Consider the following 23,570-nt stretch of genomic DNA (forward strand, 5'->3'; position numbering starts at 1 on the left):
ACCTGAAGGAAGCTGGGAAAGCCTGAAGGTAGATATGAAGAAAGAGCATCCCAGGCATGAGGAATAACCAGTGCAAAAGCCTGGAGATGGGAGATGAGTATCATGGGTGAGAAATGTAAGAGGGAAATTAGGGTATTTTATAGATATATATTTAAAACGTGGCCGTCAGGAATCAACAGTTCAGATTGATTCCGTAATTAAATCAGATCCAAGTCAGCATCAGGTTGAGGCAAGTTTATTTACAATCAGGAAGGTAAAAGTATAGGAATGAAGAGAAAGGGAGAGGCTAGTCCAGGCCTGACCAGGCCTGGACGAGAGAGAAGGTTAAAAGGCTAAATAAATGAAGCTGTAAGCCACAGGGCCCAGCAACCAGATAGGCAGAGTTTAGAAATGGCCCAGCTAGGCCAAGGTAGTCAGCCTAACTTACCCACGTGACAATACAGAGTGTAAGCTGTCTGTGGTCTCAGGAGATGCTTCAGCACCAAGTTCAAAGCCAGAACTGCCTCCACAGGAAGTAACCAACATACTTGAAGAGATAGTGTCTCTCCTCACTTCCCGTGGGTCCACCTCTAATTCAGGTGGACAAATGGCAGCCTCTACACTGATTTGGACTGCCCAAAGGGCCGTCCCTTATTCTTGATTTGTTACTTATTGTCACGTGTGGGTAACTCGTCTCCATTCCCCACTAAGGGAGGTGAGGAATTACATCATTTCTAAGGCTAGGATGAGTAGATTTTTGACTATGAAGGGCTAGAGTTAATTCCATTTACACAGAAATAGAGAGACCAGTTTGGATAGATCAGACACTGTGAGAGTGGAACTAAAATCTCTTAAAGCTAGAAAAATATGCCGGGGCCAGGTAGTGTAGGATGTGTAATTAGATTTTGCTCCCCCAAACTCTCTTTTCCAGCTTCCCATCTTTGTTCTCATATTACAAACTTACATTTTGGAGGTAAAGTTGTGAGAGTAGCTCCACCCTTTCTTTCTTTCCCCCTGATTGCGACTGGGCAAGCTGTTTTTTACTCAGGCTTTTACTTTAATTTGTTTTATTTCTTCTATTTCAAGTGATTACTAATAAACTTTATAAAATATAATACTTGGAGTTATTGGATATTAATTTAAATCTTACAAGGATTTTAAATGCTAAACAGGAGTTTAACTATCTGAGAGGCAATAGGAAGTTGCTGGGTTTGGTTAAATAGGAGAGTCACAGGGTCAGATCTGTACTTAAGAAAAATTGCTTTGGCAGCTGAATGTGGAATGGACTGGAGTAAGGAGAATTAAAGCTTAGATAATACAGTGATTGGCCATCATTTGTAGGGTTGACATGTCTCGACAGCCTCATGAGAAGCTAAGTTAGAGTCAGGGTTTGAAAATGTCATGGAAACTGAATTCTGGATAATTGCTTAACATAACTCATAATACATATTGCTGTGCCTGAATTGGCAAGTTTTATTATTGGTCTCCCAGTCTCAAGCCTCTCTCCTCTCCAATTCATCTTCCACACAGCCATCAGTCCGACTGAGTCATTCAGCCTACTCAGTAAACTCCAGGGGCTCCCTGTTACGTCTAGGATCAAATATAAAGTCTTTTGTTTGCTACTTAAAGCCCTTTATAACTTAGTCCTTCCTTTCCTACCTTTCCAGCTTCCCTCCAAGCCATATACTCTAGTCTCCAGATTCCTCAACTTTCTTTCTCTTCCTTGCAAGGGGTGTCACTGCCCTGTGCCATGCCTAGAATGCTCTGTCCTCTCATTCACGTAGAATCCCCATTTTATTTCAAGACTCATCTAAAAGATGTCATGTTTAGCAAGGAGGCCTTTTCTAGTCCTCTCTGCTCATAGAACCTTCCCCATTAAGGTTATCTTCTATCTAATTGATGTGAGCTTTGCACATAGTGGCTTATTTGCATGTTGTTTTCAACATAAGTGAAGCATAAGCTATCTGAGTGAAGGGACTATTTTTGCTCTTTTACATCTTTGGCATTGAGCAGGATGCCTGGTCTAAAAGAAATGCTGAATAAATATTGATTGATTGCAATCTCTAGTCCAACACCGAGGCAGGTCAGCTTTCTTTGGACTTTTGCATGGCTCTGGCCATTGGCTACGTAGCTAGTTAGGAGATCAGTGTTGTAAAAAGATTAAGAAAGAGTGCTGACCACAGAGGTTTGGAGTCTACTTCCCCTCCTGTTTGTTAGTATGACCCGGGGTCAGTCACTGTAATCCTATCAGCTTTAGTTTCCGTTTTTTTTTTTTTTTTTTTTTTTGTAGAAATATATTAGTGATGGATACCTTTTATTTTGATAAAGTATTTGATAAGTTATGCAGTTACATACATATGAGTTATTATTGTCCATCTATACAACTCCCCTGCTTCACTTTTCAGTTCAATCAATTTCACCAATCATTGATCAAGCACCTTCTGTATACAAAACACTACACTAAGTGAGGGAATGTAAAGATAAAAGCAAAAAAAAAAAAAAAAAAAAAAGAGCAAGACGTTCTTGTCTGCTAGATTTGTATTCTATGGGGGTTGGGAGTAGGAGTTCAAAGTAGAAAGAGAGAAGTAAATACCAGATGATCTCTGTCAACCAATTAGAAATGGCTTGTTTTAGTAGTATCACTGCAGCTGAACTTGGCTGGCTGCTTTTGGTCCTGGTGGGGTTATAGCTCAGGTATTCAATCATATCCGACTCATTGTCACTCCATGGACTTTAACCATGGGGTTTTCTTGGCAGAAATACTGGAGTAGTTTACCATTTCCTTATCTAGAGTATCCCCATTTTACAGATGAGGAACTAAGGCAAATAGGGGTTAGATGATTTGCCTAGAATTACACAGCTGGCAAGTATCTGAGACCAGATTTGAACTCGGGTCTTCCTGACTCCATGGCCTGGTTTTCTTATTTACTATACTATTTACCTGTCCTCCAAATAGTTGGATCAGTACAAATTCCTCAACATAGGCAGAAAAACAACCCACAGAGTAGTGTTTGATTACTGTTATCTTTTTGATTTGATAGTCAGAGGGCTGCATGTTTTATTAACCGATCCATTCTGTGATACAGACTCATTTTGTTTTTAAAATTGTGAATATTGAACATTTTACCTTTAGTAAACTTCATTTAAAATTAAATTAGAATAAATTTAATTTGGGATTAAATTAATTTAAAAGTAATTTAATTTTCAAAGAAATTAAATTAATTCCTTCCCCTGGTAGTTGGGTGGCTCCCACTACCAAATTGACTTTAAATAACCTAACAAAAGCCAGTTTGTTCTGTCATCTATAGTCCCCATTGAGCTAAAAATTATTAAAAGCTTATGTATTCAACAAAATCCTTTATTTCTATTTCTTCATAGGGATGACGGTAAGTTCTAACAAAGATGGCTCGGGAATGATAGTCCGCAGCATCATCCATGGTGGAGCTATCAGTCGTGATGGCCGGATTGGTGTAGGAGATTGTATCTTATCCATTAATGAAGAATCTACCATCAATCTAACTAGTGCCCAGGCAAGAGCTATGTTAAGGAGACATTCTCTCATTGGACCTGACATAAAGTAAGTAATAGTTGAGAAATAGTTTTGAGAAAGTTAAAAACATTAAGACCTTCACAGGACTTGAAAATTTGAGGATTTAAATGATTCGTTCTTTACAATTTTTTTGAGTTATACATTATCCCAAACCATATTTATAAAACATTAACAACTTAGTAAATTATATATTTTTAATGTCTTTTTAATTTTTGTCATGTTTTTACGTAGTTATTTCTTTTTAGATACCGAGGTACAGCATATTGAAAGCCTCATGTAGCTAAGAAAAACAGTTTAAAAAAATCCTTGTGGATTCACATTCCATGCATTATTTCTGTTTCTTGCTGTACAACAGTAGTATTTATATTTAAACACTGCTGTTTTTTCTTTAACTTTAGCATAGCTTCGGGATATGATGACCTTTTAGCCTCTGAGCCTGCAACTGTGAAAACCACTGGAAGGTTTGGTGACACTCTGGGCTGTCAATAAATTCCAGAAGCCAGAGGCCCACTAAGAGGAAAAACTGAATTGAGCATTAGGGCATGTAGCTATTGTGGAATCACTGAAGGAAGTTTCAGAGCTAAACAGCTTGACCAGAGTGTCTCTAAAACAGGCATAAAAGAATCTCCCCATCCCTCAGCGTAAACTCTCTAGTCCTACTCTTATCTAGGAGCTCATATCCTGGTCCTACCACTTCCTGCATGATTTTTGGGAGATTATGTAAAACAGAATTAAGCAAACCCCAAATCTCGATGCCTCACTTTCCTTCTCTTTCAAATGAAGGGGTTAGATTGGATGATCTATAACATCCTTTCTGCCTCTAGAGCTGCAAGCCCATATAGTATGTGCTCTTGCAGGATGACAAAATATTCACATTTTTAGCTTCACTAAACCTGTCATATGATGTGTACCTATAAAATACTGAGTCTGAGTCCTTAAGCCACAAACAAAATCAACCTTCCTTTTTTATAGCCACAATTTCTACAGACTGTAGTTTATTTCTTTAAAGAAAGACAGCCTCTTTTAGTTGTGATGAACGAGGGGCTGTCGTGTCAAAAGATCTGAGTTTGAACACCATGTCTTCTGCTTCCTCACTTTGGGACCTCTTTCAAGTCACTTTTCTCGAGGTCTTGGTTTCCTCATCCTTACAGCTGAGAGTCCTGTGATCCTCAGACATTGAGAACATTTTCCATTCCTGTATATGGAAAATAATAGTGCCAGATCTGATGTTCATAAGCACCCAAGCATGATACTCATCTGGAACTGGAGTTAGGATTACTTTGTGTAACTGGTTTTGTGCACTGCACATTATTTTACTGACATGCATTTCATATTACTGGTTCTCCTACAAAGAAAGTATGTTGAATTTTCATAAAGAAAAGCCACAATTGCAATCTGGTTTTCATTCTCCCTTCAATAAAAAGCAGAAATATATCTTGTGACATTTTTTTGGTTGACTCTGAGGGTTATATACAAAAGAGGTATTATTATTATACGACCTAGCTCCTTTCCCCAATTTCATTACTGATCTTTTAGTATTTGCATGCTTTTAGTGAGCACTTAATTTAAAAATTTGGTCATGTAACTTTAATAATCTTATCCATAATTTAAGTATAAATGAAAATCATAAAAGATATCTACCGGTGCACTAATGAAAAAAATCCCATCTTCTTTTCAGTGCTTTTTTATATTATCATTTATTTCTTTTCAAAAGATAAGTAGGATGTAAAGAGATAAAAACCACTTATTGAAAAAATATTAATTTGTATAGTTCATCAGTAGCTTTACATAGGAATAATTTGACGTCTGAGTCTTTTCTTTTGCTTATAATGTCTTTTAAGTTTTATGCTACTGGAGCTACTACCTATTATCTTTCCTTTTCTGCTCTCTCCAGTGTTCTAATACAGGGGGGGTATTTATAAACTTTCGTGCAAATAGGGCCATTGTGAATTATGAATAAGATCTCTGTCAGTCAGCTCCTATTGGTATCTTAAAAGGTCTGAGGTGAAGTTCATCTTTTCTCTATTTTCTCTTCCTTCAGTCCATCACCAGAATCTGTTAGTTTCATGTTAAAAATAGTTTTACTCTGACTGTCAAGAGTATTTAGAGAAAGGACTTGGCAAGTAATTGGCTATACATAAATAAATAATGTGTTAATCTTATGAGAAGAAAATCATATATTTATATTATATATATATATACATATATATGTATGTATATATATAATATCAACAATAGCATCCAGCCTTCTGGTTGACTATCACAAGGACTGGAAAGAGAGAACATTTGTTCTCAGTGTTCTTTTTCCTCTCACCTGCCCTGCATGAAGCTAGGACCTGATTTCTTGGATGCCATTTGATCCTCTCAAAGAGAACTTCATTCCCTTGTATTTTACCATTGGAGAGCAGAAGTCTCACCTCTGGGCTGCTAAGGTTCCAGCTCTGATTTAAGGTTTTCAACTATGTTTATGGCTGAGACTAAGCTTTCTTCCTACAATAAGAGAGGAAAATTTTTTGAGAAGGAGGGTGGGGTATTTTTTTTTTATTATGTATGACTTGCTTAGAGGAGCACCTCCTAAAGTTAAATACGAAATCACTTGGTTTTAGGAAATGCTGTGCTTATTAAGAGAATGCTTGAGTTTTCTTGAAAGTCACAGTACATGGCAAATTCTGAGTATATGTGTGTGTGTGTGTGTGTGTGTGTTTCAAGAGTTCAAGAACAGCCAGTTTAAGTTCCAGGTTTCATTATTTTCTGTGGAAAACCAGATGTGTAGCCTCACCAGAATGCATTCTGTTTCACTTCTCACTCCACCTTGCCAGGAGCCCTTATATTTCTGTAATAATAGCCAGGGTTTTTGCGCTTAGCAGCAGCTGCTAGTAACATCTGCCAGATAATTACTGAGCTGAATCAGAATTCACCTGCCTTAACCTAAAGTGTGGGATGAATTCCTGATCAAGGAATAAAAGATTGATTGCAGTTACATTTTTCCATGCTTGTTAATAATCACTGCTATAGACACCAGTAAAGAGCAGATGCTTTCCGGGGGAGGTGTAGATGGGAGGGAGATAGAAAGAGGGGGGAGGAACAAGAGCACACACTTTTAACTACATATGTATGCATCTCACATTCAGCACAAGACACTGACATTTGTTAACACCATTGTAAAAAGATGCTACATCGTATGCTTCACATTCTAGATCTTCTCCAGCACCTGCTGATGATCAGGCCCCCTTTTATGTGTGAGTATTGGCGATTCAAAAGCTCATTATAGCTATATGTTTCAATTTGTCTGTGAAACCATTTCATGCTTTTGTAACATCCAAATCAGGGATATATCCAGATATAGATTCAGCGTATATGTTTCAGCTTTTTTTTTTTTTTTTTTTTTACTTATTCAAATTTTAAACATAAAATTTCAGTTCGGCTGGAAAATGGTTGCTGCATTTTTCAGATTGATGATTGTTAGCCGAACTGAAAAACTGTATTTTCTAACTGCTGAGCTTTCGTGCTTGTTTCTAAGAGGATAGATAATCCTACCTGGGAGTTCTAGCAAAGTATCTGGATTAATCTCCATGTCACATTTTCTGCAGCACTAATGTTCTTGGTGTTTTTCTTTTTTTTTTTTTTTTCATTCTTTCGTGTATAACTGAAGGTTAGTTTATTTTAAGTGTGCGTGTGTGTGTATGTGTGTGCGTGTGTGTGTATTTTTTTAACATTGGCCGTCAAATAAATTGTCTTCAGTGTGTTGCATATATGGTACATAACACAGTTTCAGCTTTTTTTTTTTTTTTTTTTGCTAGTGGCTTAGAGGCTGTTTTATGTGACTGTGTGACCAAGCGTGTATTTGGTGCTCTTTGCACTCCATGCACCCTTGTGTTATGGAATGTTTATTTTGGTGGTTTTATTGTTTTCACTTGACTAAATATTTATGAAACTGCTTTTGTCCCACCTCAGGTTTTTCTGTGGCAGGCATTTTTAGATAGTATTTGTTGGTCAAAAGAGGAAAATGAGGAAAGGGATCTAGAACAACGCTCTTTACAGAACCCTTATTTGAAAGCTTAATATCTCATGAATAAATTGAAAATGTTTCAAGGTAGCTGAGTGCTCAGTGAATAAGTATGCCAAGTCTGGAGTTGGGAGGGCCTGGGTTTAGGTCTGGCCTCAGATACTTCCTAGCTGTGTGACCCTGGGAAAGTCACTTAACTCCTGTTACCTAGCCCTTATAGCTCTTCTGCCTTAGAATTGATATTCCGTTTACAGAAGGTAAGGGTTTAAAAAAAAAGAAAGAAAATGTTTCACTGAATGTTGTATTCTTCATTGAGTTCTTATATTCTTTCTTCATTACTTTCCTACGTCTTTCTTCAGTATTTGTTTGTAGTGATTTGGATAATTGACAAAATTTTTAGAACCATCACCTATCTCATATTGTAGTTTAACATTCATTTCCCCCATATTTAACATTGCGGACTCTTTTGATATTCACTTAAACAAATCTCCTTGACTCCAGTGCCTTCCCCTTCCCCTCTATTACGTTCCTTCTTGTTATGGTATATTTGTTGAATGAATGAAGATGTGAATAAGTCCTGCCTCTGAAATACTAGCTGTGTGACAGGGTAAATTACATAAATTCTTGATGGCCTACATAATTCTCTGAGACCAAGTTAAAAATGAATATCAAATTTATTTTGGAGAGCATTTCCACATTGGAGGTCCCCAAAACTTATGTAATTAATTATCGGAATGGTCTGTGCCCTTTCCCTCCCCAGAGATGGCAGTAGTAGGGGGATATTGTGCTATATTTTGGGTGAGATGGATAAAGTTAACAGTCTCTCCTCTGCCTTCAGGGAGCTTACAGTTCAGATTCTTTATTTTGAACAGTTTCTGTACTTATTGCTCCATAAAGCACTTTAATAGGGCAAATGCTGTATCTTCACTACTGTTTTGAAGATTAAATGAACATAGAGGTTAATGTCATAGTCTATAACCTTGCTAATCATGTGGAGCCAAAGAAGTTTAGAGCCGAGGGATGCCCAGGCAGGTCAGAGCAAGATAGGAGCTGGGCTTCATAAAAGACTAAAGTTCTGGGAAGTAGGATTGAATTGAAGAAATAATCTAAAACTTCCCAAAGCTTATTTCTTAAACTTTTACTTCCTTGTCTCTATAGTGACATACCCTCATCTTAGTCCCTTGCATTTTATCAACTTAAATATCCTGGGCTTCTAACATAGCCTAGTCTTTATATTAACACTTATTTGGCTTCATTTCTGGATCTCAGGAGTGTATTACTCTCTCCTTGCTCTTTCATTTGTCTAGCACATAGTATGCCTTTTTGCCATGCGCGAGGTTAAACAATGATCAAATGTGGGTCCAAAACTTGTCATGTCTACTGAACTATAGGTTATGACTAAATCCAGTAAATTCTGCTTCCTCTTTATTTGGCTGATATATACCAACTGGCAAAAAATTGTACAAAGGAATATCAACCATAGGATTTTTGTATTTCATTCAGTGTAAGACTATCCCAATATAATATATTAGTGTTTTGGTATAGAACAGTAGTTAATAGGATCTAGGTAACAAGACAAGGAAGCATGAAAAAAATAGTCCTTCACACAAAATTGTGCAATTTTTTCATTTGATATATTAGGTCACTTGAGTGGTTCTCATTTTATGTAGCATAAGAAGATAATCCTCAATACTGCCAGAAAATACGGAATTTTCATTTAACCATTACCCTCATGTTGACTTGGTAGGTCTTTTTCACATTATTTATAATCTCTGTATTATGCAGTTGCTGTTCCATAAGTACACTTTAGTTACATGAATACACAGATTTGATCTCATTTAATATATTTAACTTACCCCATTACTCATTGATCTATAGCTCAAGTTCCAACTGGGGAGACCAAAGTATGGTGAACTAAGTAGCATAATGGGGCAACAGCCAAATACTTTGCCCACAGTGGGATACTGAGCAATCTACACAACAACTGGAGGCAATGCCTAGCACAATGCAGTAGTTAACACTAGGAGCATTTAGTGAATGAACAAATGAATGCTTGTCTTTTAAATGGCAAATTAACTTTTTCTAAATATCATCAGAGAAAGCTCATGAAAGAGAAAGAGATATTTTTGTCACAGCTTAAACAATGTGATGTCATATTTGAGAGCTTGAGGCTTAGCAGTCTGTAGAACTTTTATTCAGTCCTTTGGAGTGCTTGCTTAATTTAAGTGACTGGTTTAGATATTCAAAAGGAGTTAAAGTAGCCCTGAATAGGCAGGACCAGTTCATGGTGCTGTTCAGTTCATTGTGTTCTGGAATCTGAATGAATTCAGGGGAATTTGATGCTTTATGTTGTTTTTCATATTTCCAGTATTAAGAAATCATTGTAAGCTTTATTATCATTTGAGAAACTCCATAAATTTCAATCCTCATTAAGCACCTATTACTATTATGATTTTATGTGAACTTTTTTTTTTTTTTTTTTTTTTTTACAATCAAAATAGTCACAGCAGCATTTATTTTGGTGGCCAAAAAAAAAAAAAACAACCAACAAACAAGCAAACAAACTACTAGAAATACAATGAATATATATTGGAGGTTAGCTGAACAATCTGTGGTATAAAAATTATGTGAACTTTTAATGGAAAGATTTGGCTGCTTGTATCCCTGCAACACAAAATGAAAACTAATGCTACCTAAATGAAAATCAACCAATAAGCAGTTAATAATCATCTCCCTATTTGTCATGCACTAGACTAGATGCTTGTAATACAAAGTCACAGGTAAATAGACCCTCCCCTCAAGGAACTTACCTTCTATCAGAGAGATGCCATATATACATATAGTTATAATTAGATACAAGTTCATTTAAGACAGAACAACACTAGCCTTTCAGTAGATCAAGAAAGGCTTCTTGTAGAAAGTGATGCTAGAGCTGAGTCTTGAATTCTTCTAAGGATTATATGAAGCCAAGGAGAGGCAGAGTACAGGAGTATGCCCTAGATATCCAAGGGAAATGGAGGATGCTCTTTGAAACATTAAAGATATCAATCTGACCAGACCTTGAGGTACATGAAAGAAGAGTAATACATAATAAGACTGAAAAGGGAGATTGGGACCAGATTGTGAAGGGCTTTAAATGTCAAACAGAGGAGTCGACATCTGCTCCTTGAGTAATAGAGAATCACTGGAGTTTATGAAGAAAGGGAATAATATGATCAGACATGCACATTAGGAAAATCACTTTGTTATTATCTGTGTGGAAGATGCAATGTAAAGCGGCAAGATGAGATGGGGAATAATTTGGTGGAATATGGTACAGATGAGAGATTTTGAGGGCCGGTAGTAAATATGCCAGTGGAGAGAAGGGACACTTTTGAGGATGTTATGGAGGAAGAATCAGTAAGAATTGGGAATTGATTGGATATATGGGATAAAGCAGAGTGAGGAGTCAAGGAGGATCGTGTAGATGAAAATTTATAGAAATAGGGACGTTTGGGAGAATAGTGAGTATTGGAGAAAAGTTAACGAATTCTCTTTGGGATATGTTTGAAATGTCTATAGGACATGCAGGTAAAAGTGTTCATTCCAGCTCAAGAGAATACCTAGATCTGGATATATAGATTTGTCAGTCATTTACATAGAGACGATTATGAAATCCATGATAATTGATGAGGCCACCAAGTTAAAGAGAGCTGAACAAGAACAGAAGAGGTTCCAGGAAAGAACAGTGTATTACAACCATTGTTTTGGAGCTTGATATAAAAGATAAGCCATCAAGAGAGAATGCAGTGTGGTCAGATAGGTGGGAGAACTAAGGGAATAGTAAAATAAAGTCCCAAATAAGGAGCAAACCCAGGAAGGAGAGAATATTCAGTGTGTCAGTTGATGACATAAGATTACAAAATAGGAGGATTGATTTTTTTTTTTTAAACCTTTACCTTCCATCTTGGAGTCAATACTGTGTATTGGCTCCAAGGCAGAAGAGTGGTGTAAGGGTAGGCAATGGGGGTCAAGTGACTTGCCCAGGGTCTCACAGCTGGAAGTGTCTGAGGTCAGATTTGAACCTAGGACCTCCTGTCTCTAGGCCTGGCTCTCAATCCACTGAGCTACCTAGCTGCTCCAGGAGGATTGATTTTTAAAAAGCCATGAAATTTTCCAATTAAGATGTTAATGAATAAATACTTTTGATTTTAATATTGAGGTCTCAAGTCAAATTATACAATGTTGACAGTTGTCTCCACTTGTAGGCAATGACAGTAAACAACTTTTTCTAGGTATTATTTCATGTGCCCATGCTACCAGTTTAGTTCCATTCAACAAGCATTTTTAAAGTCTCTGTTTTCCTGGCTCTCCTCAGTACTAGCAATAACAAAGATGAAAATAATTATAATTGTCTTCCATGAGCTTAGTCTAGTTAGAGTATATAACACATTTATACAAGTGATACAAAAAAAAAAGTAGAATGTGACAAGGGTAAGAAAAGATCCAGACAAAATGCAGCAGGTAAATTAGAGAGGGTATAGGAGGTGTGAAATTACTCAGGGAAGGTTTATCAAAGGAGATCAAAGAATAGTTTCTAATAGAAATGAGAAAAGAATGCACCTATAAGAAATAAAATTTAGGACTCTGGCCCTTAATTTCCATAAATTTTATTAGTATTTACTTGGATAGGTAGTAGAGGCAGAGAATTAGAGAAAAACCTATCTTATTTAGCCATGTGGTTGCTCCCAACATGGTTCCCTCAGCCACCTTTCCCTTGGCCAGTTCCTCCAGAAGGAGCCTACTTCCTTGTCTAGAACCTTTTTTTTTTCTCCCTCTCCCTTTCCTGTCCACTTCAATCATGTTGGATTCAAACTCAGTCACATAACCCGCACTAGATGATGTAATTAGGAGTGTAAGAATGCAGGAAAGGCCCCATGTGTGAAGTGTTCTCTTCACACACACCCAGGGCACAGGGTACAGCCTACATGAATATATGGAAAGAGAAGAGAAGAGGACAAGATTAGGGAACTGATAGTAATGAGTTAGATTAATTTAGAGTGTGTGGAGAGGATATTAACAGCATTTGCTTTGTTGCAGGGAATGGAAGGTCAGTTTTGGAATCAGAACTAGATTTTAGTTTTGCCTCTAACCCATGCTATTTCTGTGATGATATGTAAGTTATTTAACATCTCAGGGCCTCAGGAAACTCTTTAAGAATTATAAATTATTGATGAGTTACCAATCTACATTGATGGAAGGAGTTTCAATAGTGGAAATTCTTTATGTATGCTAGTGAAATTGCAGATTCCCTACCTTGTCTTCTCCACAGAAAGACTGATAAGACAAATGTGAGCCAAATCCTGGTTGGCCCTTAAGTACCAGATGAGACTGTTTGTATTTTATTTTGTAGTTAAAACAATAAAAGGAAACATCTTGGCATAGTGAAAAGGTTGGGATTTTGGAATTAGGAAAACTTGAATTCAAGGCCAGCTTCTGACACATACCGACTATACATCCCTGGGCTAGTCACTTCATTTTTCAGTGCCCTACTTAAGTCTATAAGTTGCAGAGAAAATGTTCATTTGCATTTGAAGAGCAATTTTCTCACTTTGAACATACACCAAAGAAATAAAAGGTCTGGTCAAAAAGGGTGAAAGAGCCCAACATTATCAGTAATTATTATGATATTTGATTTCATATAATTAGTTAAAGATCTTTGATCTAGATTTGTTGAAGGCCTCATGGACCTCAAGTCTAGATTCCTCCTTTTACCAGTGAAAAGACTTGAGTCACACAGCTAGCTAACAGTATTTGAGGCAGGATTTTTGAATCCAGGCATCATGAGTTCATTAAAAGTTGCTTGTCTAGGGGGCAGCTGGGTGGCTCAGTAGATTAAGAGCCAGGCCTAGAGACAGGAGGTCCTAGGTTCAAATCTGGCCTCAGACACTTCTCAGCTGTGTGACCCTGGGCAAGTCACTTAACCTCCATTGCCTAGCCCTTACCACTCTTCTGCCTTGGAGCCAATACACCGCTATTGACTCCAAGATGGAAGGCAAGGATTAAAAAAAAATGTGTTGTCTACTACACCATGCTTTTTTCTCAGGGTTCATGGTATGATTTACCCACATTAGCTCCCTTGATATAATAACTTCAGGTCATGGCTTTAGTTTGCTGACCTTTGGTAGGTAATCAGGAGCCCCTAAATAGTTGGAGCAGAAGAATGTCCCAAGTCAGATCCGTTATTTAGGAAAGAGAAAATAGACGATTTCATTTCTTTTGAAGAGAAATACTACATGGATTTTTAGAGGCTTTTTTATCTTCCTAATTTGGTTTGTTTTTGATGTCACACATTTTAGCATAATGCACTTAGAAGGATGATAAACTTTTCTATGAACATGACCAATCAGGATGACAAAATGTATATTTTTGTTCTTCTGGAAGGTTCTTCTATTTTTCCCTCATCGTTCTGCTAATCTTTGAATATCCCCTTTTACTTGGATGTGATCTCTTTTTTTCTAGGGTTACCTATGTGCCTGCAGAACTTTTGGAAGAATACAGAACAAATTTAGGACACCAATCTGCGGAAGCAACGTCACTTGATATGTTTTCATCTTATACTGCCAGGTAATTGAAATATACACCCTTTAGTAACTGCACCAAAACGAGAATTTATTAAAACTGAAAGTATTAGATAGTGTGAAGTCAAGTATTAGAAGGAAGATGAGGGGCAAGGAGAAATTGAACATTCTGATATGCTGAATTTCCACTCATATCTGTGCTAAACTATTTCTTAGCTAGCATTCAGATTCTTGAATTTAGTTATATGTAAGGTATAGAGCTGATAGCATGAGCTTTTTAAAATATTTTCCAATATAGGCAGCTATTCTAAAATTTGCATTTATAGTTTCAAAGGCAGTTATTAGAACTTTGTAAATTTTTGCTTAGGTAGCTGAGTGACGTAGTGGATAGTGTGCCAGACATGGGATCAGGAAGACTCATCTTCCAGAATTCAGATAGGTCTCAGACACTCGTAGCTTTGTGATCTTGGTCAAGTCATTAACTTGTTTGCCTCAGTTTCTTCCTTTATAAAATGAGCTGGAGAAGGAAATGGCAAACCACTTCAGTAACTTTGCCAAGAAAACCTCAAATAGGACCATGAAAAATCAGACACAACTGAACAATGAAATTTTTGCATGATTCCATGGACAGACACATCTCAGTACAGCATTAGAATCATCCTTTTTGAAAGTCTTAATATTAAGTAAATGTTTATTCAAGAAAGTATAGAAATATACAGTTATTCCTTTAGGGGCACAATGCCCCTACTATCTGGAAAATCTGAGTAATTTTTTTTATTCCTCCCATTGTATTGCAGAAAAAGTCTGAATTTTTTCTTTTTCTTTTGTGGAGTGTTTTCAGTACTTTATTGTAAATTTTTGGTTAAGTACCCTAATGCTAAGTTTCTAAACTTTTTCTCTGTCATCTGCTGGCCTTTATGTTTCATCATGGCTTCTGCAAAACTCCAAAAAAATTTCCCATTTAATTTTTATGTTAACCCCTGATATATCAAAACTACAGTGGGAAAATTTACAGTGTGGAAGGGGTAACTATTTCTAAATATAATATTTTTTTAATTTTTTTAAATTTTATTTTAAACCCTTAACTTCTGTGTATTGACTTATAGGTGGAAGAGTGGTAAGGGTAGGCAATGGGGGTCAAGTGACTTGCCCAAGGTCACACAGCTGGGAAGTATCTGAGGCCGGATTTGAACCTAGGACCTCCTGTCTCTAGGCCTGGCTCTCAATCCACTGAGCTACCCAGCTGCCCCCTAAATATAATATTTTAATTCATATTTCTGTTTATTTTATTTTAATAAAGTATATTTAATAAATAGAAATCTATTTCTTATTTTAGAAATAAACATTTCTAAATGTAGTATGATACAAAGAATATTCAGAAATAAAAAAAATTAAAACATAACCATCTCTGTTGGCTGCTACTCTAAGATAAAATTTATTTGCTACTATTAAGATAGTTTTGATGAGGCTTATTTTTTCATAAACTATTTCTTTTTGATCAATAATTCATTCTCCCATTGATAGAAACATTTTCTCTTAAATAATAATTGACCAGTTTCTTAATAAAGCAAAACCATGTTGATTCTGATTTTTACCTTTTATAGATGCAAGGAGTATTAGAGCTTGAGAGAGGTACTTAAAAACCATGTAGGCGAGAGATTTTTTTTAAACCTTTTTTTTTGTGTGTGTTGAATCCCTTGGGCAGTCTAGTGAAGTCTATAGACCCCTTCTCAGAATTATGTTTTTAAATGCCTTAAGTAAAATAGTATTAAAAAAAGAATCCCATTATATGAAAATATAATCATATCTATCTTTCTGTATACATATACAAAATATATTTGTCATTTTAAAATACATACTTGCACATGTATTTTAAATCCTTACCTTTTGTCTTAGAATCAGTACAAAGTATCAGTTCCAAGGCAGAGGAGTGGTAAGGGCTAGGTAATTGAGGTTAAATGACTTGTCCAACATCACACAGTTAGGAAGTACCTGAAGCCATATTTGAACCCAGGACCTCTCATTCCGCAGCCTGACCCTCTATCTAATGAACCAAATAGTTGTCCCTTATATATATTCATTTTTAAAATCAATTTTACAGACTCCTGGTTAAAAACTCACGATCAAGATCAATTCTAACCTCTTCATCTGATGGTCATTGTTATTTCTACCTTACTCTCCTATTGCTGCAACTTAATTTCATTCTCCACTCACTTAATTAAGCCTCAGAGAATAGGAGAGCACAGTGCACCTGCCAAAATGGTCCAGTTTGAGTTTGTACTGTTTTTCAGCAGGTTTCTAGCTTACTGCAAATAATCACCTGGCAGACTTCCTGCATTTCAGTAGGTTTTGACATAGTCTATGCTTTCTCTTGGGGGGGGGGGAAGAGGAGGGATGTCTTCCCTTGCTGGTGTCTATTGTACTTACTGCCAATCAGAGATCCAGATATGTTTTGTTATATAGTTAGCATTTGGTAAAAAGCAAAATTGCTGCAGACACGGGAATGGGGAAAATCCAAACACAGCCTGGATTCTAATAGACTTCCTATGTAAGGAAGTGTTGCATGCGTCGGGTAGCTCCAGATGGGCCACAGCTGTGCCAGAAGCATCTTCTGTTTTTCCCTTTATAGTTAAAGGGAAAAAACACTTGCTTTTAAAGCTCTTGGGTTTTTAGGTTTCCAAAGCTTTTGTTGAATCCACCCATGGGAAAAGATTACTTGAAACTATTGATTTATAATGGGTAAGCTTCTTGAGGACAGGAAGCATGCTTTGCATATTTTTCTGTCCTCCAATCTCCAGAGTACTAAGTAGTGTGCTTAAGAAAATATTTGCCAAGAGGGAAGCTAGGTGGCTCAGTGGATTGAGAGCCAGACCTAGAGACGGGAGGTCCTAGGTTAAAATCTGGCCTTAGACACTTCCTAGCTGTGTGACCCTGGGCAAGTCACTTAACTTCCATTTCCTAGCCCTTACTGCTCTTCTACCTTGAAACCAATACACAGTATTGATTATAAGATGGAAGGTAAGGGTTTAAAAAATATTTGCCAAATAAACGAAAGAATGAAGAATTCATTTTATTTTAAAATTTTGGTGATATTTTCCCATTAAAATAGGAAAAAAAACTCACATTTTTGCAAAATCCATATTTTTTCTTTCTCAGAGCAGAAATTTTCTAACCTTTTCACATTATAAAGTCCCCCTGAGAGGCTAGTAAAAACTATAAGCCTTTTCTCAGAATAATGTTTTTAGTTCACAACAAATATGTAGGTTTACAAATTTTATTGGACTACTGTTATCAGAATATATTTTTAAAAGCAAACAAACAAGTTCACAGGCCTCAGGATAAGAATTCTGGTCTTAGAGATTTATTTTGTATCTTTTGACTAAGCTTATGGTAAATCCTTTCTGTCATTTGACTCTTGCTTTTGAATGCAATCATGTAGCAGAGATGCAGTGAGTAGGAGCTTCACAGAGCTAAAACAAATTGTTGTTCTATGGGCTTTGTAAAGCTCACACCTAAGCAGATCAGGCAGTGGTAAGAAGTCTGTGGGTGTTTTTGCAAGTGTTTTCAAATACTCAGTGTATCACTCTTTCACAGAGAAATTCCAGAACTTCCAGAACGTGAGGAAGGAGAAGGAGAAGAAAGTGAACTTCAGAATGCAGCCAACAATAGTAATTGGAGTCAGCCAAGGAGGTGAGTATTGTTTCCAGTTGAGAAAATTCTTTGAAAGGATTTTGGGATGTATACTTAGGGGCCTGGGCAGCATGCTCTTTAGAGATCTTCACTACAGTAGAAAATGCATTCATTTCATTAATTTTTTAAAGAGAACTCATGTTATTTCAGACTTAAATAGGATGGCATTTTCTTACACAGACTTTAGGTTCTGTGATATTCAGAGGCTTAACTGGTAAAACTTCTTATTCTAAATCACATTATATATGTAACAGTGTGCCACAAAGGTGCACTCTTTCTTTCATCTCTTCATCTATTCATTCATTCCATATATATTTATTATGGGTCTGGTAAAGCACTGTGTGTGGTTCTGGGGGAGCTCCCAAATTAAAACTATTCCCTGGTACCTGTCTTTGTGGAGTCCACAAGAGTTTAAGAAATAGATAGTTCTAATAAAAACTATGAGTCAGTCAATCAATAAACATTTATTATATACCTACCTAATATGTTTCAGGTACTGCACTAAGCTTTGGGGATCAAAAAAACAAAACAAAACAGTCCCTTTCCTTAAGGAGCTCATAATCTAAAGGGGAGACACATACAACTATGTACAAACAAGCTGTGTATATGTGATATATAGTTGATAATATACAGAGGGAAGGCATTAAGAAGGATTGGGAAAAGTATCTAGTAGAAGGTGAGATTTTAGCTATGACTTGAAGGAAGCCAGAAAGTAGGGATGAAGTGGGAGAAGATTTGGAAACAAGTGAAAGTGCCCAGAATCTCAGGATGGAGAATTTTTTTTTAAGAAATAGCAAGGAAACTAGTGTGACTGGATTTTAGATTATATGGGGGTAGTAATTTTTTTTTTACATCTTTAAAAGGTATAAAGTAGCTTGGAAAAGCAGAGAGTCTAGGTTATGAAGGACTTTGACTGCCAAACACAGAATTTTATCTTTGATTTTGATAGGGAGCCACTGTGACATGATCAAATTTATGTTTTAAGAAGATCACTTTGATAGCTGATGCAGGAGTAGAGAGTGACAAGAATCAAACAGATCTACCCACCAGCAGTATTATAGTAGTCCAAGTGTGAGATAATGAGGATCTGCAGTAGAGTGGTGGCAATGTCAGAGGAGAGAAGGGGACATATAGGAGAGATGCTACAAAGTAAAATTGACGGGTCTTGGCAACAGATAAGATACTGAACATTATTAGAGAGAGTAAAGAGTCGAGGTTGAGAGCTAGTTTGTTAGCTTGGATAGCTCATGAGGTGGTGATGCTCTCAAAAGTAATAGGGAAGATAGGAAGAAGAGGGGATTTAGGGGAAAATATATTGAATTTAGTATGTGTCAGAGGCAGAATTTGAATGAACTCAGGTTGTTCTGATTCCAATTATAGCCATCCTATAATTATTTCAGGTTGCATTCTCCTAAATAAATATGTGAATTGAAAAATGTAGTTGTTATTGTATTGTGCTAATTGAAAACCTAACCTAGTCAAGTTTACATTAATCTTTATATTTTTCTTTCTTGGCTTCATCAGAGGGACACTAATGAAGAGAATTTGAGAGATGGAATTGGGGGGAAAGATTTAGAAGATATGCCAAAAGATGTAGTACAGAACTGGAAGGGTTATTGAGGACCAGAATTGATAGGGTTAGGTATCGTGACAAAATACATTAAGCATGGGGACAGCTAGTTGGCTCAGTAGATAGAAAGCCAGGCAAGAGACACTTGGCCTCAGATACTTTCTTTCTGTGTGACCTTGGACAAGTCACTAAACCCCAATTGCCTCACCCTTACTGCTATTCTGCCTTGGAATAAACACTTGGTATCAATTCTAAGACAGAAAGTTAAGATTTAAAAAAGTAAAAAAAAAATATATATATATATATATATGTGTGTGTGTGTGTGTGTAAATGTATGTGTGCATATATATGTATACATACATATATATTAGATATCAACAGCTAATAATTAACAAAAAGAATTTTAGGACTACATGTAAAAAATACTCCAAAGTTAGAAAACTTGACTTAGTTCTTTATATATCTCCCTAAACCATTTCTCTGTATATTTTTTTGTTTTGTTCTTTGAACTTGGCAAATTTTATTTAATTAATTAATTTAGAGTATTTTTACATGGTTACAAGATTTAGGTCCTTTCCCTCCCTTCCTCCTGCCCCCTCCCATAGCTGATGCACAACTCCATTGGGTTTTACATGTGTCACTGATCAAGATCTATTTCCATATTATTGATATTTTCACTAGGGTGCTTGTTTAGAGTCATTATCCCCAATCATATCCCCATCAACCCATGTGATCAAGCAGTTGTTTTTCTTCTGTGTTTCTACTCCCACAGTTCTTCCTCTGAATGTAGCTAGTTTTCTTTCTCATAAGTCCCTCAGAATTGTCCTGGATCATTGCATTGCTGCTAGTAGAGAAGTCCATTATATTCAGTTTGTGCCACAGTGTATCCATCTGTGTATAAGGTTTTCCTGGATCTACTCCTTTCACTCTGCATCATTCCTGGAGGTTGTTCCAGTTCACATGGAATTCCTCCAGTCCATTATTCCTTTGAACACAATAGTATTCCATCACCAACAGATACCACAATTTGTTCATTCCCTTCCCCAATTGAAGGACATACCTTCATTTTCCAAATTTTTGCCACCACAAAGTGTGGCTATAAATATTTTTGTACAAGTCTTTTTCCTTATTGTCTCTTTGGGGTACAAACCCAGCAATGCTATGGCTGGATCGAAGGGCATGCAGCCTTTTAAAGTCCTTTGGGCATGATTCCAAATTGCCATCAAGAATGGTTGGATCAATTCACAACTCCACTAGCAGTGCATTAATGTCCCTATTTTGCCACATCCCTTCCAACATTTATTACTTTCCTTTGCTGTCATGTTAGCTAATCTGCTAGGTGTGAGGTGGGTACCTCAGAGTTGTTTTTTGCATTTCTCTAATTATAAGAGATTTAGAACACTTTTTCATGTGCTTATTGATAGTTTTGATTTCTTTATCTGAAAATTGCCTATTCATGTCCCTTGCCCATTTATAAGTTGGGGAATGGCTTGATTTTTTGTACAATTGATTTAGCTCCTTATAAATTTGAGTAATTAGACCTTTGTCAGAGGTTTTTGTTATAAAGATTTTCCCCCAATTTGTTGCTTCTCTTCTAATAATTTCTCTGCATAAAATTTTATCTTTTATGATTTCTTAAAAAATACTTATCCAAAATGATGAATTTTTGTTTTTCTAATAGTCTTTTTTTCTAAACCTTTACCTTCCATCATAGAATCAATACTGTGTATTGGTTCTAAAGCAGAAGAGCAGTAAGGGCTAGGGATTGGGGGTTAAGTGACTTACCCAGTGTCACACATCTAGGAAGTATCTGAAGCTAGTTTGGAACCCAGGACCTCTCATCTCTGTGCTCGCTTCTCAATTCACTGAACCACCCAGCTGCCCCCTCTAATAGTCTAAAAAATTGAATTGAGTGGAATTTGTGTTTCGTTTGATTAACTATTAAAATGTAGCAATAAAAATCAGCTAAAATCTATTAATCAACCTGCTTCCTATAAATTATGGACAACTTTAATTATAGAATAATAGATCATTTATTCCATAATACTCCCTGGCCACATAATAAGTGTTTTTATTTATTTATCTATCTATCTAATCTATCTGTCTATCTTCCTGTCTGTCTGTCTGTCTGTCTATCTTTCTTCAAAATTAGATGCCCTTAGAGAAAGATGGAAGTTCATGGAGTGAAAAGGTTAGAGGTATGAATCATATGACTTTATATTTAGAATTGGAACAGAAGAGATATAAGAAGTCTAATAATCAGACTTCCTCATTTAACAGATGAGGAAACTAAGGTAGAGAGAGATTAAGATCTTGTGCAAGGTCACTGATAGTAAATGATAGACCCAGACTTTTAACCCAGACCTTCAGACTCTAAGTTTAGGACATACTGTATGTCACTGAAAGCCAGGAGTAACATGTTCTGTTGACTTAAAAAAATTTTATTTTTAGCAAATATTTTGATGTAGGGAAATAAAGGCTATAACAGACTAGTTTAGGACTCAACTTAGTTTGATTTAATTCAACTAAATTTAATTTCATAAGCATTTATTGAATACCATCTATGTATTCAGAACTTTGATTTGTACTTTGGAGTATAGAAGAAAAATAAAAGACCTGTATACCTGTACATGCACTTAAAAGAGTTTAAAATGCAATAGAAGAGATAAGTTATAAAGTAGTTAAATAAAACTTATTGTAGGACAGCATATGATTAAGGAATAAAACAAATGCCCCACAGATTTTTCTAAATAAGTAGAAATATAGTCATTATTTTGAGCAGTGCCTTATAGAAAGAATTGTACCTGGATAGGGTATTGGGTAAATGGAATTAAGTACTTATATCTTATTGAATAAACTTTGAATGGTTAACATATATGCTTCCATAAAAGATATGATAAAATACCAGTTAGATTATATAGGACCTTCATTTTGCCCATTAGAGAATAATTTTACTATGTATGTATGTTTATAAAAAATGAAGAGCCCAAAGGATGAACTTTGTACTCTAGCAACACAAACTTCAGAGAGTCTAGAAATTTAATGAATATTTACTGATTATTATGTTGAGAGGACTGTGCTCAAGCAGGTAGTTGGGTGAATTTAAGACTGAAAGATTTTAGCCATTATGGACCTTATAGTTTAGTAAGAGTTATATCTTATATACAGCAGAGCCAGGTGTAATGCACATTACTACCTGATAAATGCATTAGAAAGGCATAAAAGCGTTATGCAAGATCACAGGAGAAAAGTAATGGCAGGGAGATGAGAATCTATAAAAGTTTTCTTATGGTACTTTTGTACTGGGATTGCAGGCATGAGTGGAACCTCATTTAAGAGAAGATACCATAAGGAAAGATCAAGAATAGATAAAAGGTTGTCAGTGGGTAGCATTGTATATTTAGAAGATATGCTTATGTAAATATGAAGCATGGAAGAAAGTACTTGGAAGGAAATTAGTAGACAGAGAAATAGAAGTGACAGTGCTATCGAAATAGATTACAGATCACCAAGACAGGAAGTAGATGAGAAGTTTGGGATCATAATTCTGAAATAGTGGTTCTGAAATAATTGTTGATGGGAAACTTCATATATCTATATCTATATCTATATCTATATCTATCTATCTATCTATCTATCTATCTATCTATCTATCTATCTATCTATGTTAGGGATCTATCTGTAAAAAAATAGCACAGAAGCTAGTAATTTCATTTTACTCAGTGATAATATTATCGTTCAGAAAATAAAAAAGGATTATAATTCTTGAATTCATAATTAATAGGAAGGAAGTGATTACTGAGATTAAAATGATGGGAAAGTTTTGGGCAAATGACCATCTATCTTAGAATTTTTGATATAGAAGGAAAACACAGGGCATCTTCTTACATGAATTACTGTTTTTGGAAAAAAAGATTTGGAAGGTTTTGGAGAAATATAGATAGGATCTTGTAACTGAAATTTCTACCAAAAAAATCATCTTAAGAGGGATGAAAAGTTATTCAGAATGAAATTCTGAAGGAAAACAAAAAGTATTTACAACAGGAAAGAAAAAAAGAAAGTTGTATAAAGAGATAGAAGTGGGTACAAAGGGAATTTATTAATCAGTTTGAGTTTTTAAAAAACATACAAAAAATGGAAGAAAGGATTATATCAAAGAATGTATACAAGAGAGTGTTCCAGTCTTAAAAGAAAAATTTCAGGAGTACTAAGGGT

At 35.9% G+C, this 23,570-nt stretch overlaps 1 protein-coding gene across 1 annotated transcript in view; it reads left to right on the forward strand.

Moving 5' to 3' along the window:
* The window catches only part of MPDZ (multiple PDZ domain crumbs cell polarity complex component), a 228,912-nt gene that overhangs the window by 127,509 nt on the left and 77,833 nt on the right, over positions 1-23,570 (forward strand). Inside the window, exons 24-26 of the mRNA XM_044685473.1 lie at positions 3,358-3,556; positions 14,037-14,141; positions 17,690-17,785. Of these exons, the coding sequence (XP_044541408.1) occupies positions 3,358-3,556; positions 14,037-14,141; positions 17,690-17,785 (400 nt within the window). The remainder of the gene's footprint in view (positions 1-3,357; positions 3,557-14,036; positions 14,142-17,689; positions 17,786-23,570) is intronic.

This window comes from Gracilinanus agilis, chromosome 1 (assembly GCF_016433145.1).
Source record: "Gracilinanus agilis isolate LMUSP501 chromosome 1, AgileGrace, whole genome shotgun sequence".
Classification (NCBI taxonomy): Eukaryota; Metazoa; Chordata; class Mammalia; order Didelphimorphia; family Didelphidae; genus Gracilinanus; species Gracilinanus agilis.